Source organism: Sorex fumeus, unplaced genomic scaffold, assembly GCF_029834395.1.
Source record: "Sorex fumeus unplaced genomic scaffold, SorFum_2.1 ptg000047l, whole genome shotgun sequence".
Lineage (NCBI taxonomy): Eukaryota > Metazoa > Chordata > Mammalia > Eulipotyphla > Soricidae > Sorex > Sorex fumeus.
In genome coordinates, this window is record NW_026606104.1 from 9,609,023 (window position 1) to 9,627,089 (window position 18,067).

An 18,067-nucleotide genomic window follows, 5' to 3' on the forward strand; every position below is an offset into this window, starting at 1 on the left:
AGAAAAACATCAACAACAAATGGAGAACAGGGGAGATCGTACAGTGGGGTAAGTCACTTACTTGCCTTGCATGTGGCTGACCAGGATTCAATCTCCACCACATATGGTCCCCTAAACCCCACCAGTAGTGACAAGGCAGGATTAAGCCCTGAGCACCACTAAGTGTGGCCCCTAAATGGGAAAACAAACAAAAATAATAAATGGAAGTGCCTGTATACCGGATGTTCTGATAATGGATTCTAATCACATGTTATTAGTTTTCAGAGAGTTAATGTTTTAATGTTTAAAAGATAGTAAATAACTAGAAATAATTGATAAAAATATATTAGAAAAAATATATTAGAGCATGAGAGTATTCTGATGAAATATGTCTGGTTAGAGCAGAGATTCTCAAACTCTCCATGGTCAGGAACCATTGTTATACTTAAAAATGATTGAAGATTACCAAAGAGAGTTTAAGAGAATGATAAGAGTGATTGAAAATATAAACTATAAGTACATGGAATGTTAAAAAACCATGGAATGTTAGTCTTGTCCAATGTAAGACAAAGTTGCATGAGACAAAAGAAGGGTAGAATGCTTTGGGAGAAAATATAGTAAATTTCTTTCTTTCTTTTATTTTTAATCTTATTGGTACTTTGAACAAACAGGATAAGAGGTTATGGTCAGAGAATGAAATATAATATTTTAGAAGAAGAATAATACTATATAATAACAAAATATAAGGTAAAGATGATTGAAGTAGTGGGAAGCAGAAGTAATTACTGGAGATGAATACCTAAGAAACTTGAGAGGGTGGGGTTTTGAATGGATTGTCTGTATGGTTTTGAAGTAACCTAAATCAGTAGTTTCAACCAATAATCTAAACTGTTGGTGATTAACAGAACCTTCCTGATGGTTTTTGGCAGAAATTATTGTCACCCAACACTTGGTACACTTGGATTATGTAGTGCCAACTTGTATACGTATCCTATTTTGCTATATTTTATCAGTCTTTAGGTATAGAATTTTTTTTAAAAAATTAAATGACCGAATTTGGGATTGAGAGGAAAAGATTCAAAAGTGACTGCAGTTTTTATAGGTAATATATGCAATGAGGAGAGTTACAAAGTTATAAAAACACAGGTGCTTTTCTGAGAGAGTTGAATAGTCTAGATTTGGGGTTGAGAAGGCACAGACATCCAGTCCTTAGGTAAATTGAGTGTAGGGAATTAACAGTTTTCATTCAATAGATTTTTAAGGAACAAGATTTTTTCAGAAAAAAATAGTATTTTTGTTAAGACGAGGGAGTAAATATAACAATAGAGAAATTGAGGAATCTGTGGACGGTCACAGAATCTAGGACGACTCTGATAGCCACATAACTAAACAAATAACAATGTATTTTGTATTTTCTAAATTTGCAAAACTCATTTCAAGGTCTAATAAAAACTTTGCTCATCTAGAAAGTTTAAGAGCTTTGGAATAAGCCCAAATATATCTGATCCTAAAGTCTATGCTTTTAACTATTATCACAGCATAACTTTTAATGTAGCAAAGATTCATCCTATGCCATAAATGTTTTTTTTAGTCCCTATTACCATCCCATAATAAGATTCTGCTGTATTATTTAATAAAAACCAATCATCTGCTTTTGAATTTTCATTTTTGAAAATATAAACAACTGGAAGAGGATGCACCTCTAAAATTTCTATACGTTTTTCTCTCAGAGTGTTTAGAAAATCATCTTACATAAAATAATGTCATTGAAATTAATAGTAAAAATCATTTAGAGATCATTCTGTATTCTGAAGTTTTCATTTGGATGCCATTTCTTACAGAATTCTTTAAGACTATTATCTGCTATTGTCCTCATTACTTATCTTTAAGATGTGAGTCTTGTATTAGAAACTTTCATAGTCATTTCATCCCTTAGGACTGTTGTGAACAAGTTACTATGATACATTATCTTTTCATCAGTCAAATAAAATTAAATTATCGTCTCAGAGATGGCTTTTGTATTTGCTAGATCTTTCCAAAATATTTCTTATAGTAGTGCTTTTAATTGACAGGAGACCTTAATACCTGTCCAGATGGAACTTTTTCTAGAGTTGATTGTTCTCATGGTGCAGTGCTTAGCTTCCCTCAGAGTGATCAAAGAGATCATATAGAAGCAATAAAGTATACTGTGATCTAGCCTTGAAAACCACAAACTTCTGCTGCGGTACTATTGTATTAGTCTCATAGGCCATTCTTAAACTTATGTAGAGAAAAAAGTATGCATACCAGGAGACAAAGATCCATAAAGTCTTTGGAAGCTGGCTGTCACAAATACAGATACATAATTTTTAGTGAAAAAAATATTAATTAGTAAATATAACAGGTTATGTTTTAAGATATCTATTTTTTTGTTTGGATAAATCATAATCTAGTATATATGCTGCTGCTGTGAGCACAAATAAACCATAATTTATGACTATTTTAGAAGGGACCAATTTTATGCCAATTTCTCATATTCTAAGCATTTGTTCTAAGGGTGAAACTTGTTTTTATTTTGTTTTTCAGGTTATTTAAAATATCTGACAATATGCATATGAGTGCTATTTCTAATGATAGTGAAAACTTGGACTCCCTTGTTGGTTCAGGAAAAATTGTCCAAACAGAAGTTAACAAAGGAAAATCATGGAAATGTAACAATAATAAGCAGAAATCTCAGTATTCAAACAGTAAACCATTTTCACCAGGTAATACTTTTCCTGCATCTAGAACCAGAGAAGGCTTATTCAGAGCACCATCTCTTCCATCTTTACCCCTGCACCATAAAGTTCAAGGTCATTCTTTGCAGTTTTTCAGTTAATTTTATAAAAATACAAATTTTTCTGTATTTTTGGCATAAAAAGAATACACAAATACACAAATTAGAATAGATAATCTATAAGTGCAATTCCTGCATTCCTGTAATATTTGTATTTTTAAAGTATTTGTATTTTTTAAAACTGTACTCTAGTGTTTTAAAGCTTGTCTCAATATATAAAAAGTAAGTTTTATTGCAATGGTTTTTATTGAAAAGATAAGGAAATGTCCGTGTAAGAATGTAGTATTCTTTTTTTAGGGTTATCAGAAACTGGATTAGATTCTTTGAAGGCTGTGACAGAAATCCGTATCCTTTACAACTTGTTATATTTGGAATAATGATTATTATTTTATTGAGACATTTTGTTTTGTTGAATTCCTATTTATTTATTTTGGTCAGCAAAGAGGGAAAGGTGAATCTTTTGTGTTGTTTATGTAAGAGACCGGGTGTGTCTGCTAGCGCTAAACAAAATGTGACCTACACACTCTCTTTCTCTCTCTCTCTCTCTCTCTCTCTCTCTCTCTCTCTCTCTCACACACACACACACACACACACACACACACACACACTAGCACACTCATTCTTGACAACTGCATCCCCAAACCTTTAGAGCAAAACTGCTGTGGTGTGTCTTAACCACTGTATTTTGGGGGCAGAACAGAGAACCATTGAGAGCCAGGTGTCTACTCTGCTGCCCCTGGTACCTGATCTAGCTTTAGAAGCTTTGTAGCTGGGACATCAGCTGCCTGCATCTTTGAGATCAGTTGTGAAGCTGGGCCCGTTCTTTGGTGAGTGTAGGTAAGTGGAGTGCTGGACCTTTGATGGAGTGGACACTCATCCATACTGGGACAGTTTGAGAGTGAAATATGCCCCCAGTTTCCCTCATGCCCTCTCCCTCTGGCTTACCTCTATAATAGATCTCTCTCTCTCTCTCTCTCTCTCTCTCTCTCTCTCTCTCTCTCTCTCTCTCTCTCTCTCTCTGTGTGTGTATGTCTGTCTCTCCCCCCCAACCCCCGCCTTGGGCATTAGGTACTTAAAGGTTATCTATCATATTTGTCCCTTTACCTACTTTCAGCATTCAGTTCTTGTCCAGAGTGATAATTTCCAATTATATTTGGCATAGTGGAACCTTCACTATCCTAGCTGTCCCCCACCCCCAACCACCACTTGGCAAGCTTCCAACTGTGGACCATTCTTTCTGGCCCTTGTTTCCACTGTCCTTGGATAACTTTTGAAATAACTAGTCTTTAATGCTTCTGCTCAGCATGATATTGCAGTCCTGCTGCATTTCCTTCTTTCAGTGATCTAAACTAGGTGGGAATCATAGGAAATATCAGTAAATAGCTTCTTTTATTATCTATATGATGTGAAATTCTTACTTTTTTATTAGAACTTTCCATTATATAATACTACCTTTTGAAACATTTTAAGTGTTTAGACTTGGCAGAGCCAAAATGGTTTTCTTGTTTTGTTTTCTTTTGTTGGTAAGGATTGCTGCCTTCTCCTGTATACATTGATTATTTTTGTTTTATAGTATTTGAATCCAGTACAGTGGAAGTTTGGTCATGTTTATCCTGCCATAGTCCTCGTGGCATTTTTAGTTCTGCAGATGTTTTCCTCCCTGTTATAATGTATAATTGCAGTGATACTGCTGAGAGTTTTTTGATTGAAAGGAAAGATATAATATCAAGTGTTGACAGTGATAATAAATGATGCTAGTATTTTAGTTTTCTCATGATCTAGAAAACTGATTCTGTGTCTACTCTGAATCAAAAATTCAGTTTGTGAATGTAAATTGATGTAGAACTACCTAATAAGAGAAAAAAACAGCATGATGGCTCACTAGTGGCCTTGTTACAAATAAATATTTTATAGAAAGGGACATATTGTGAAGGAAAAGTAAAATTCCTTCAGAAGGTGATGGATTGCCAAACTCAAAATTACATTTCTGTTTTAGTGCAACTATTCAGACACTGTAAAACTGGAAATAAAATGAAGATTTATAATTTTTTCTGATTGATGTAATAAATATAAAGCTGTATTAAATGAGTGCTTATTGGGTACAGGAACTGCTATAAGTATTTCAGATGCCACTTAAGACAATTGATAATGAATCCTTGCACCTAAGGAGTTAAAATTTTTGTGATGGAGGTAGGGAGATAAATATATCTGAGCTATTGTGAAAACACATAAATGTACAAAATAAAAAAACATAAACATATGAAGAAGTCAGTATCTTAGGACTTGGTGTGTAACATGGAAAAAAGGAGAATGGAATAAGAGATAGTAAGTTGGTAAGACTTAGATGGCAGCTCAGGATTAGAATTAAGTAGAGTAATTAAAGAAGACTTTGGGATAGTGAGATTCATGCAACTGATGGGAGTGAAAGAGCAACTGAAGTAAATGAAATGTTGAGGGAACAAGCAAGGCATAGAGAAGGCCTTACAGCAGGAAATATGACTGAAATACTCTTGTAAGATGACAAGAGAATCTAGTGCATTGTTTCTTATTCTTTTTCTGACCGAGGCACCCCTCTGACCTTGTTTCTTTCCTTTGATCTGTATCCTATTGATTGGCCCATAATCTTATGCCTTGGTCCCTTTGGAATATTCTGAGGGCCCACAGGATGTTGCATGACCCCCACTTGAAGAAAATTGTGATATGACCAGAGATGAGTCAGAGGCAAGACTATGATGAGGTGAAAAGTATAAGATATGGACCTTGTAGTGAGATGTTTTGAGATAAAAGGAGAAATTTGTGCAGAGAAATGTGTAATCTGATTTAATTTATAGCGGTATTACTATAAATTATCGACTTTTGTATAGCATCATAAAAGACAGTATATCTAGTATTAAATTTCTATTTGTTTTCAGATATGCATCCTATACTGTTAATGTATAGTAAAGTCTCAATTGTTGGAACACGTTTTTTACTTTATAGCTCTGGCAACTTTATTTAAAAAAATAATATATTCTGCATATAGTGTTTAATATATGTAGTTGACAAATATGACTCAAACTAAAAATAATGCCATGTAATTGCAAATGTTTTCCTAACAGACAATAGACTCTTACCTTGGAAAAGGGACAGTTTATTCTTATTAATTAATGTTTTAGAACTTTCTTATAGAGTTAGGATAATTTAAGTTCTTGCCAAATCAATATTCCAATACACTCATCATTTAGCAGATTAAATTGTTAAGAAACCCGTGTGTAATACAACTGTTAAATGTGTCTTAAATATTTTCATAGAGCAATCTTTAATTTTTGATTATTTAATTTCTTAAAATGTTATAATATTTTGGTGGGGCTTTGCATGTTACTGTTATATCACTCACAAATAGAGATAATTTTAATCTTTCCTTTCTGATTCTTATGCCTTTTATTTGTATTTTACAATTTCTTTGGCTAGGACTTCCAGTACTATTCTCAATAAAAGTGGTGAGGGTGGGTGATTCTTGTACTGTTTTTGATGTCAGAGGAATTCTTTAGTTTAAATGTTGAGTAGAATATTAGTTTGAGTTTATCTTAATATGGCTTATATTTTATTGACATACATTATTTTGAGACAGTGGACTAAGAATTTTAATCATAAAAGGATGCAATATTTTGTTAAATGTTTTTTATTTGCATCTATAGAGATGATCATATGATTTTTATTGTGGTGTTTCACATTGATTTCATATGTTAAACTGTATTTGCAGTCCAAAAATACATTCCATCTGACATGGTCTGTGATTTTCTTTTTGGTAAGTAATAAACTTTATTTAAACACTTGTTTACAGAGTTGTTCATAATACAGTTTTACAGGCTTTTGATATTCGAATACCAATTCCACCACCAATGTGACCTCCCTCCTCCACTGTCTTCATTTACCAAACCACCCTCTAAGACTGCTTCCTTTAGCAGGCACACATTAATTTATTTCATACCGCTTGGAAAATATGTGAAATTGTTTTATCTCACCATGGGGTTATGACGTCCTTCTCTAAGGATTTACTGTTTGTTGTTAATTGAACCTTCAGTGTTACTGTTTTTGTTTGCTGAATTTAGTTGGTGTCTGTGCTACTTTCCCTTGTGATTTGGTGGTGTGCTCCTACCAGAATTTCAGTATTAATGAATTTGGAGGTGTCATGCAGTCACATATGAAGCCACGTGGTCCAACACTTTAGAATCTATGATCTGGGCCAATGAGTTAAAAAGATACTGAAGTTCACAGCCTGAACATCGGGAGTATCTGAAATCTTCACAGTTTGGGGTCTCCGCAGAGTGTATTGGTGAAATGGTGGAATTGCACCATGGGTGTTGGCAGCAGTTGTGGGTTGTGGGTGAAGCTGCGGGAACTTCTGCAGGGCGGGGATTATGCCTTCCCCTCTTTGAGGGATCTCTAGAGTTGTCACCTGTGGGGACTTGTGTGTCCATGAATTTTAACTGCTTGGCTTGCATCTCCTCAGAGATTGAGTGTCATGCATCAGAAGACTAGGGCTATGTGGGTGAGTCAACATGGGGGAAGCTGTCTGTGATCCTTTTTAATACACTGTTGAATTTGATTTGCTGATAATCTAGTTGAAGAATTTAAATATGTGTACTAATGATACTGGTCTGGATTTTGGTTTCTTACACTTTCCTTATCTTTTTTTAATTGAATCAACATGAGCTACAGTTTCAAAGCTTTCATGTTTGAATTTCAGTCATACAATGATCAAACACCCGTCCCTCCACCAGTGTACATTTTCCACCTCCAATATCCCCAGTATCACTCCCCTACGCCTTGTTCCATGCCATCCCTGCTTCTGTGGCAGACAATTGCCCTTATCTTCCTTATTGCTGGCTTTATAGAATGAGTTTTGGAAATGTTCTTTCCTCTTCTTTTTAGGGAGTGGGGGAGAAGAGGATTGTATTGATTATTTCTGTTGAAGTTTTTTCCTTTGTGTTCAGTTCAATTCTTATATTGTTCAGCTGTGTGATTTTTGTCTGTTATTTTTATACTTTTGTTAAAATTTTTACTTTTTATGCATTGTTCTCTTGTCCCACTCTGCATCTTTAATTTGAACCATCTGTTGAGTTCAAATTAAATTGTATTTTATCACGTTTGGTTTCTGTAAGGGCTAGAGCCATAGCACAGTGGGTAGGGCATTTGCCTTGCACATGACCAACTCAGGTTCAGTTCCTCCATCCTTCTCAGAGAGCCCGGCAAGCTACCATGAGTATCCTGCCACCTTGGCAGAGCCTGGCAAGCTCCCTGTGGCATATTCGATATGCAAAAACCAGTAACAACAAGTCTCACAATGGAGACATTACTGGTCCCTGCTGAAGCAAATCAGTGAACAACAGGAGGACAGTGCTACGGTGGTTTCTGGAAATTTATCATCCTCCTTTTATTTTCATTTACTGTGTTGGTTTCTGAACATTAAAGCAGACTTTCAACTCTCTCCATCTTGAAAGACTGGTCTTTTTATTTTAGATGTAATATATTTGAAGACTATAGTTTCCCCAATTATTTTTTATTGAATGTTGTAGTTTACAACAACATTGATATAATTATTTTATACTTCCAGTGCTGCTAGAGTTCCCATCAAAAGACAGCAAAGTGTTACCAGAATGTCACGGTCACGGTCATGGTCCTCCCTTTGTTCATTGATTTGCTCAGGCGGGCCTAGTAATGTCTCCATCGTGAGACTTGTTACTGTGTTTGGCATATTGAATACGTCATGGGTAGCTTGCCAGGCTCTGCCATGCAGGCGAGATACTCTCAGCAGCTTGCCGGGCTCTCCAAGAGGGGCGGAGGAATTGAACTCGGGTTGGCCATGTTCGCCGCTTGTAAGGCAAATGCCCTACTGCTGTGCTATCACTCCAGCCCACCAGAATCTGGGGCTGAGATCTCCAAGCCTGCTAGGATCAGGACTGGGCCTCCTCCACCCAGATCCCCCAACTTCCAGTAGCTAGGCGTTATACCCACGAACTGCCCCTGGGACTGTGTTATACCATCAATGGCCAAACCCAGGGACTATAAAACCCAGCTGCCAGGTTTTATTGTCTAGTTCTCACTCTTGGAGAACCCAACAGGCTACCAAGTGTATCCTGCCCACACGGCAGAGTCTGGCAAGCTCCCCGTGGTGTATTCGATATGCCAAAACCCAATAACAATGATGGGTCTCATTCCCCTGACCCTGAAGGAGCCTCCAATGTGACACCTGCTAAAATCTCAGGGCTATGACGAATGGAGACGTTACTGGTGCCTGCTTGAGGAAATCAATCAACAACAGGATGACAGTGATACAGTGATTATGAATAATCCACTAAAAATCATCCAGTAAAGTTTCCTTAGAGGAAATGTGTGAAGATTGTTGTATTTCATCCTGGAGCCATTAAACCCTTGTATAAGAGATTACTAACATGCTTGTTTAACCCAATCAAATGTTGTGTGCTACTCTTGGTACATCAGTGGTGTAGAGTGTGAGAGGTCACTCCAGGAATTCTAAAATTTGAAATATGATTATAGAGCACATTCATTCATGGGTGAGGCCTATGTTGCTCTCTTCCAGGAGCTTTATTTCTGAGTCTCTGGATCATGGTCATTGATGAGATTATATGGCGCCAGGGGCAGTTTTTGGGTGTGACTGCCAAGCTACTGGTAAACTTGGGAGATGTGGGGGAGGAGGCCCATTCCTACTCTGAGTGAGCTTGGAGATTTCAGTCACTGTTCCTGCATACCTGGGTTTTTCCTGCAGATTCAGTCTTGGGTGAGGCTCGTCGGAGCCTGTGGAGAGTGGCTGTGAGCATGGCAGTGATTGACTTCTGAGGTTTTTGGCTGCTGTAACTTAAAATGCTTTTAATAACACCTTTGAAGAATCATGCTCCAACTCCAACACCATAGATAGTGTCAGCATCCTTGCACCAGGGTAGACTGGTCTTGTCTTGTGTTTGAAATAAACTTCATCAACCAACCAAGATCAAGACACTTGTTTCTGAAACTTTTGTCATTGTCCAAATCTCTGTCTTTGTTCATAGTGTCTCTCAGTAGTTGATGGTGTACTACATCTATCAGTCTCCCAAAATGGGGATTTTAGTGAGCATCTAAATGCTTAATGACTGGAAGCCAGAATCACAGATGGTAGTTGGGAAAATATGTGGTTAAATCCTTTTCATGTAGAAATTGGGAGGGCAATTTTTGCCTCATATTTTGCACTGATCTCTCTAGTGGAACATGGACAGCAGAAGATTCACCTGTGCTTTATTGTTATTATCTTGTGGGATTTGTAAATGTGTTTCATTACTCATTGTGTTTCAGTACTAGATGTTTTAAGTTCTTCCCTTAGATATGAATATTAAAAGTTGAACAGCTAGATGTGTCTAAAATCCTTTGTTCCTTGGGGGAAAGTTGGAATTTTGGGTTGGATTGCCTCCAGATCCTTTGGCACTGTTCCAACCTGAGACATAGGGCAAGAATTATGTCACCTTTTTCTGTCCATTTCAACTTGAGTATTTTATCATTTCCCTCATGAGTAAGAGTGCCACATTTAGTTTCTGGATATCTCTTAGAGGGAATTACTTCATAATTGTGTATACAGTACAATGTGGGAGGAGGGAAGGTCAGTAATCTCTTATGTTGCTCTGTTGGCTTCTTCCTTTTTTCTGTTCATTTCCTTTTTTATGATGCCTAGATACCAAGTACTAAAGTTCCATTGTTAAATATTGGTGCAGATAATGTTAATTTAATTTTAAAAGTATCAGTTTCAAAATTATGAAATATTTACTCCTTAATGTTATTCTAAGCTACAAAATTTAGAAGTATTTTCAAAGAGTTCCCATATTTCAACTATATACAATCCAAAGCATTTGATGATGTAAGTTTTTTATCGTAATCTTTATACTAAAATCTATTCTGTCTATGGACAGGGACTATATTGTATTCATCTTTATGATGACCAGTACTATATTCAGTATTAGTACAGGATGTACTCTGACTGTACATTATAGGAACTCATAAATGTTTATTAAATAAATGCATGTGAATTTTATGGATGAGTTGGTTTCTATTAAAAATTATTTTAAAAAATTGGAACCATACAATGTGATTTTCTCTAGGTCTAGCATATCACTGATAATACATTATTAATAATGTTATTTTTTGAGGAAAATAAACCTAGAACTAAGTTGAATTTAAATATTTTAGAGATAAAGGTGTTTGTACTATTATTCTATAGTCTTCCTAAAGTATAATTTTAGAAAAATTGAGAATATATATGAAAATTTCTATATATTTCATGATTGACCAGATTTTATTTTTTAAGCTTCTTTACACAGATAAGAATTTTGTGATTTGTGCTCCAACTGGCTCTGGAAAAACTGTAATATTTGAACTAGCTATAACAAGATTGTTAATGGAAGTGCCATTGCCATGGTCAAACATTAAAATTGTTTACAGTAAGTATTAAATATTTTATACAATTTATATATTGTAAAAGTATTATTCATTATAATAAAACCCATAGATGCAAAGAAACTTAAGTCATAGGATTGTTATTTGTATTTTATATTTTTACATCCACACTTTGTTGTCACATTAAATTTAAAACATATATTTTCAGTTATACACAAAAATAATATATGAATTGAGCACTTTCACTTTTATATACTTTTTAAAAACTATACAATTTTATTTTTTTCTTCAACCATAATAATATGATAACCAAATTTTGTCTTAGCTGGACTGTCTGTAAACACGAGCTTATCCAGCCTACTCACATGCAAGGCAAAGGCTGCTTCTTGGTATGATCCCACCATGGACCCTCTGGTCATCCAATCCAAGACTCCTCCTTGCCTGGATTTATCTTCACTATATTATGTGGTCATTTCATTGAATTGCATTCTAGACTTTAACTTTTCCATGGCTTCCATGATTCTTCCATTTTTTTACACAGAATGTGACTGATCTTAACTCCATTGCCACCACATTTGAGACCCTGAGTCTTCTTGTCAACCCATCACGCCCAGCGGCTCCTTCCCCTTTCCCTGCTTTTCCGCAACCACTTTTCCCTTTGGGAGATATTTCTAAAACTTGCCAGTGAATTCTCAATATTTATATAATTTTTAAAGGACAAGCTAGATGAAAAAAGCAAGCATTCCAAAACCCTAGAAATTGCCATAAGAAATTCTACTTCCGTTATAAGTGTGCACTTTGGTAGTTTATTATTTTTTCTTCAAGGTAATTTGTGTGGTTTAAAAGAACATCAGTGACCACTGACTGGGGAGATAGTTTTAAAGACTGGCATGCATGCTCTAGCCACTGGTTCGATTCCCAGAAGTCCATGGTCTCCTGAGTACCACCAGGAAGGGCCCCAAGCACTGGACTTAGAGAAGCCCCCAAGTGTTGCCAGTTGTAACCAACCAAAGAAAACAAAACATTTGGGGGCTGGAGAGATAGTATGGTGAGTAGGCACTTTGCCTTGCACCCAGCCAACCCAGGTTGGATCTCCAGTATCCCTCTATGTTCCCTTGTGCACTGCCAGGAGTAATTCCTTAGTGCAGAGCCAGTAGTAAGCCCTGAGCATCACTGGGTGTGGCTCCAGAACAAAGCAAATAAAAAAAAGAAAGATCACAGAATGTCTTATAAAGAAAAGCAACAATTGCTTTACTTCTTTATGCTTTTAGTTACAATTCCCTGAGTAATCACTTCTTTTTCAGTTTATTTTCAGATCTAGTAAGTGTTACCTTTATACTGCAAAATGATTTATACATACTAACTTTTAGTATATATGCTGCTGAAATAAGCACCAAATTGTTAACTTTAATCAATATTAGGCAGCACGTATGTGTATTTCCCCCTATTTTTATTGACCAATATTTGTGAAAACAATTTAAAACTTGTACTGATACTCAAAATAAATATATTATTATAGTGGCACCAATAAAAGCCTTATGTAGTCAACGTTTTGATGATTGGAAAGAAAAATTTGGACCTATGGGACTTATTTGTAAAGAACTCACAGGAGATACAGTAATGGATGACCTATTTGAGATTCAGCATGCCCACATTATTATGACAACTCCAGTAGGTATTATTTGTACTTTATTATATCCTTGGCTTATTAGAAAATATGTTTCTCTTCACAAATAAGGAAGACAAATGACATAAAAAGTAGACAATAGTTATGATTAGGCATTTGTTACTGTGGATAATTTGTAATAGACTTACTGATAGTTTTCTTTTACCCAAACATTATATGTTGTAAAACTGATAGTTTTCTTTAACCCAAACATTATATGTTGGTAGAGCTTTCAAACTGCTATGTTCGTTATCTTGGTGAAATTTAACAGTAAATTATGCTTGAGTTTTTAAATTCTTTGAAGACAATCTGTTTCCTTCAGATTTTTATAATTGGGGTTGGAGAGGTAGTAGAGTGAGTAGGATTCTTGCCTTATAAATGGTTAGCCCCTGGTCTCAATCCCCAGAATACTTAAGCCCTACCAGGAGTGATGCCTGAGCACAGAGTCAGGGGTGAGCTCTGAGCACAAAGTCAGGGGAAATTCTGGATGTGGCACAAAAACAAACAAAAAAGCTAAATTTTTATTTATTTATTTTTGTTTTATGTAGGAGTACTGCTATTTATTCAGCCACTGATTAGCTGATTGAATTGGGTATGAACTCCACCTTACTTTTTTTTCATAATTTTATTTATTTTATTTTTTCTTCTTATATTTATTTATTGAATCACTGTGGGAAAAGTTACAAAGCTTTCAGGTTTTAGACTAGGTCATACAATGATCAAACACCTTTCCCTTCACCAGTACTCATTTTTCAACACCAAGAACCCCAATATACCCCCCATCCCACCCCTCCCAATGCCTGTGAGGCAGATGATTTCTACTTAACTCTTTTCTACATTGATTACATTCATTATTTTGACAAAAGATGCACCATTATTGTTTAGAATTCCGCCCTCAACAATCAGAATTGTTGAAAAGGCATCGTGAAATACTTTGTTTTCTATAGCTGGTATGAGAATCATATAATGTCATGTAATGATTTTGGATTTCTGCAAAGAGCCAGATAATTATGAGATTGGTTTCTGTGCATCTGGTGTTATGGCTGTACCGGAGAGCCACTTGTGGGGGGCAACTCATGACCTCAGTAGGGTGTGAAGGACAAGCCGGTACCACCCCCCTCCCATGAGACTGCAGTTGCCCCGTCACAGCCAGTTCATACCTGGATTTCCTATAAGCTCTGAGGCGGCGGCCACCTTGCTGTTGGGGCGGGGGCATGGGGGGACACAGAAGGGAGCAACATCTTTTCCCTCCCGGGGAGGCATGGCGCCGTAGTTTAAGGCAAGGCCTATTCACTTTCCTGCCACAAGCTTTCAGGCTCTGGACTAAGTCCTTTTTCCTCTGGAGCCATGGCCATGCTGGAGAGCCGCTCATGAAGGGCAACTTATGACCTTGGTAGGGTGTGAAGGATAAGTCGGTACCATCCCCCTTCTCATGAGACTGCAGTTGCCCTGTCACTTCCGAATCTGAGGTGGTGGCCACCTTGCTGCGGCGGGGTGGGGGGAGTCGGGGAGGCAGAAGGGAGCAACACCCTTTCCCTCCCGGGGAGGCATGGTGCTGTAGTTTAACGCATGGTCCATTCACTTTTCTGCCTCAAGCTTCTGGGCTCTAGACTAAGTCCTTTTGCCTCTGAAGACCATGGCTGTGCTGGAGAGCTGCTCATGGGGGGCAACTCATGACCTTGGTAGGGCGTGAAGGACGAGCTGGTACCACCCTCCTTCCCATGAGACTGCAGTTGCTCCATCACTGCTGGCTCATACCTGGCTTTCCAATAAGCTCTGAGGCGGTGGCCACCTTGCTGCAGGGTGGGAAAAAGGCGGAAGGGAGCAACACCCTTTCCCTCCTGAGGAGGCATGGCACCATAGTTTAACGCATGGTCCATTCACTTTTCTGCCGCAAGCTGCCAGACTCTGGATTAAGTCCTTTTGCCTCTAGAGCCATGGCCGTGCTGGAGAGCTGCTCATGGGGGGCAACTTGTGACCTCAGTAGCACATGAAGGACAAGCTGGTACCGCCCCCCTTCCCATGAGACTGCAGTTGCCCCGTCACTGGTGGCTCATACCTGGCTTTCCAATAAACTCTGAGGTGGCGGCCACCTTGTATGCGGTCCAGATGCATTTCTGCCAAAAGCTGCTGGGTTTCGAGATTTGTTTTTGAGTCTCTGGGATCATGGCCGTTAATCTGCTTGATCAGGGGCCAGAGAGGCCATTTGTAGAAAGTGACTTGGGGTCTCTCTGGGATGGGGAGGAAAGGGTCGGTTCCATCCCCATCTGGTGAGGCCCCACATGTCTCGTCACTGCAGGCCCAAACCTGACTGTCCTGTGGCCTCTGGAGGATGGCGGTCACCAGGCCGCCAGGGGGAACAGGCCAAGGCACGAAACCTATTCCCACCTGGAGTGGCCCAGCGCCAGTAACCTACTGCAGGAACAGGACGCATTTCTGCCAAAAGCCTTTGGGTTCCGAGATTTGTTTCTGAGTCTCTGGGATCATGGCCATTAAGCAGTTTGATCAGGAACCAGAGAGGCCATGCCTCCAATTATATAGCTGAGCAGGATGTGGTTTGTGGGTGTGTCTCCCACATACCTAACTTTTGGCTGTTTACTTTCTTGGTAAATTTTTCCCCAAGTTTTTGGGGTCTGGCCAAAGGCACAGCAGCAATTTGGGGGTATCTGAAAGTCTGATGGTGCCATCAGGCTACTGATGCACTTGCCTCACAGGTACAGATTGACCTGCTTGCAGACCATACCCCCAAAAGCTAAATTTCTAAATCCTAAAATCTCTTTCAAAATGCATTTAGGACACTAGCAAAAATATGTCTCCATCATTTGTAATATGTCTCTATTATTTATAACATGTTAACCTTTTATTGAAGTATTAATAGTATTTATTTTTCTTGTCACACTAAACCACTTGTATTTTTTTTTTGTCTAGGAAAAATGGGATAGCATGACTAGGAAATGGAGAGACAACTCTTTGGTTCAACTGGTTCGATTGTTTCTTATTGATGAGGTAGTGAATACATTATTCACTTTTAGAAATAAATATGAAATCTATAGCCATACCACACTGAAAGTGCACAATCTTGTCTGATCTCAGAAGCTAAGCAGGGTGAGATCTTGATAGTACATGAGTGGGAGAAATAAACTCAAAAATACAGGGATATAAAAAAGCAATCGTTTTGTTTTTAATTTTAATTTTATTTTTTTTGTTTTAAAATTTAAAATAGATTTTATTTATTTATTTTTGAAGGCACATTGCATATTAACACTGTATGTTTCAGATGTACATCATTGAAATTAATGTGTTCACTTGAAATTTTGGTTCTTTTCCTTGTCACACCAATTGTCCCCATTGTCCTAACTTACTCTGGTAAGTTGATCTTATTACTAATTGATCTTATTACACCCTGCCATTCTGATAACAGCTACATAAATCTTATTATAAGATTTAGATAATAAGCAGTGGGTTCATTAGGTATAAAATATTACGTGTCATCACCCACATCCAAACTGTCTCATTAATACTTAATCCAAAGAAGACTCATATGTTCATGAAAAAGATTTTACATCAGTGATTATTAGGAAACTGCAAATAAAATAACAGGATTTCACGTCACACTATGAAAATGCCCTGTAATGAAAATATTAGAAATAGCAAGAATTGGTGAGGAGATAGAGGAAAAAGGAATTCTAGTACAGTGTTGGTGAGAATATGAATTGACACAGTCTCTGTGGAAAGCAATATAGAGATTCTTTTTAAAAATGGAATTTCTATATGAAATTCCTAGTTTTCTATTGAAAGCCTAGTGTTTTCAACATCATTTTTTTTTTGGCTTTTTGGGTCACAACTGCAATGCACAGGGTTTACTCCTGGCTCTGCACTCAAGAATCACTCCTGGCAGTGCTCAGGGGACCATAGGAGACTCTGGGGATCGAACCCTGGTCAGCCACATGCAAAACAAACGCTCTCCCCGCTGTACTATCACTCCAGCCTTTAACATCACTTTCGGAAGAGGCTTTTCTTACTCTGTAGACTCTTGATTCCTTAAGGAAGATGTTTCAGCCAAACTCTATGTTTTGTTTTATGTCTTTAAGTGGAAAATGCTTATTTCATTAATAGTAAAGAGAGTGTTACTATCACTATGTATTTAATTACCTGGATTTTAATTTATAGCTAATGTTTTTTTTTTTATTTCTTCACTAGGTACATATAGTAAAAGATGAAGATCGTGGTCCGACTCTTGAAGTTGTAGTCAGCAGAATGAAAACTGTAAAGTTTTTATCTCATACCTTAGAAAACACCAGTCTTGTTATTCCAATAAGATTTGTAGCTGTATCTGCAACAATTCCTAATGCTGAAGATGTAAGTTATTACTTTAGTTAAATGTTTTTTATGACTAGTGAAATTTCTCATCATGTTAATCTTAAAGAAAGTGAAGTTTTAAAAATTGTTTGCGAATCACAGATTTTCTGTGAATTATTTAATGGAGAAGTATATTGTAAAAAGTTATGTGGTTAGACCTCATAGGTATGGTAGCATTAAGTTTAGCTGATTTGGTTTAATAAATATTTTTTAAATAAATTTTTTGTTTACTGATATTTAAAAGTCTTAGTTTCGTGGGGTTTGAGTACCCCATAACTTGATTAATAATATATTATTATAATCTCCTTGCTCTAATTTTAACTAGGACAGTAGAGATTAAAAGTTGAAAAATTATAATTGTATAGATAATTACCACCCACTTTCCTGACATTCTATGGACCTGACATTGTATAAGCAAAGTATCTACCTACTAATATCATCCTTGGATTTCTATTCCTCTCAAGCTGTATATCCCTTATTTTATCTTATTTAATTTTATTGTTTCCATAATGTCTTCCCAGTGGTGCTAGGGAACCTGAAGGACACCGGGTGATACTAAGCCCAGCTATGCAGCCCTGACAGTTCAGATCTCAAGCTCGTAAAGTGGTGCTATGTAAGGCCAGTGGTGCTTGGGGGTTCACCAGGACTATTCCTATATGTCAGGGATAGTCTGAAGCCACACCCCACTCTGGGTACCATGTGGTGCCACAGATCAAACTAGAGCCTCAAGCATATAAAACATGCTCTCCACACTTTTGAGTTCTTCCCTGCCCCTTAATTTATAAATTCTTACGTAATCTAATCCCTACCGATGACTAGCTTTGAGA

General features: G+C 37.2%; 1 protein-coding gene and 1 pseudogene across 1 annotated transcript in view; one reads left to right on the forward strand and one right to left on the reverse strand.

Moving 5' to 3' along the window:
* HFM1 (helicase for meiosis 1) overlaps window positions 1-18,067 on the forward strand; it is a 118,313-nt gene that overhangs the window by 13,344 nt on the left and 86,902 nt on the right. The window contains 7 exon segments of the mRNA XM_056123527.1: window positions 2,545-2,810; window positions 3,092-3,139; window positions 10,609-10,679; window positions 11,127-11,259; window positions 12,735-12,886; window positions 15,810-15,887; window positions 17,082-17,240. Coding sequence (XP_055979502.1) covers window positions 2,545-2,810; window positions 3,092-3,139; window positions 10,609-10,679; window positions 11,127-11,259; window positions 12,735-12,886; window positions 15,810-15,887; window positions 17,082-17,240 — 907 coding nt within the window.
* Window positions 11,356-12,573, reverse strand: LOC130031430 (peptidyl-prolyl cis-trans isomerase NIMA-interacting 4-like; annotated as a pseudogene).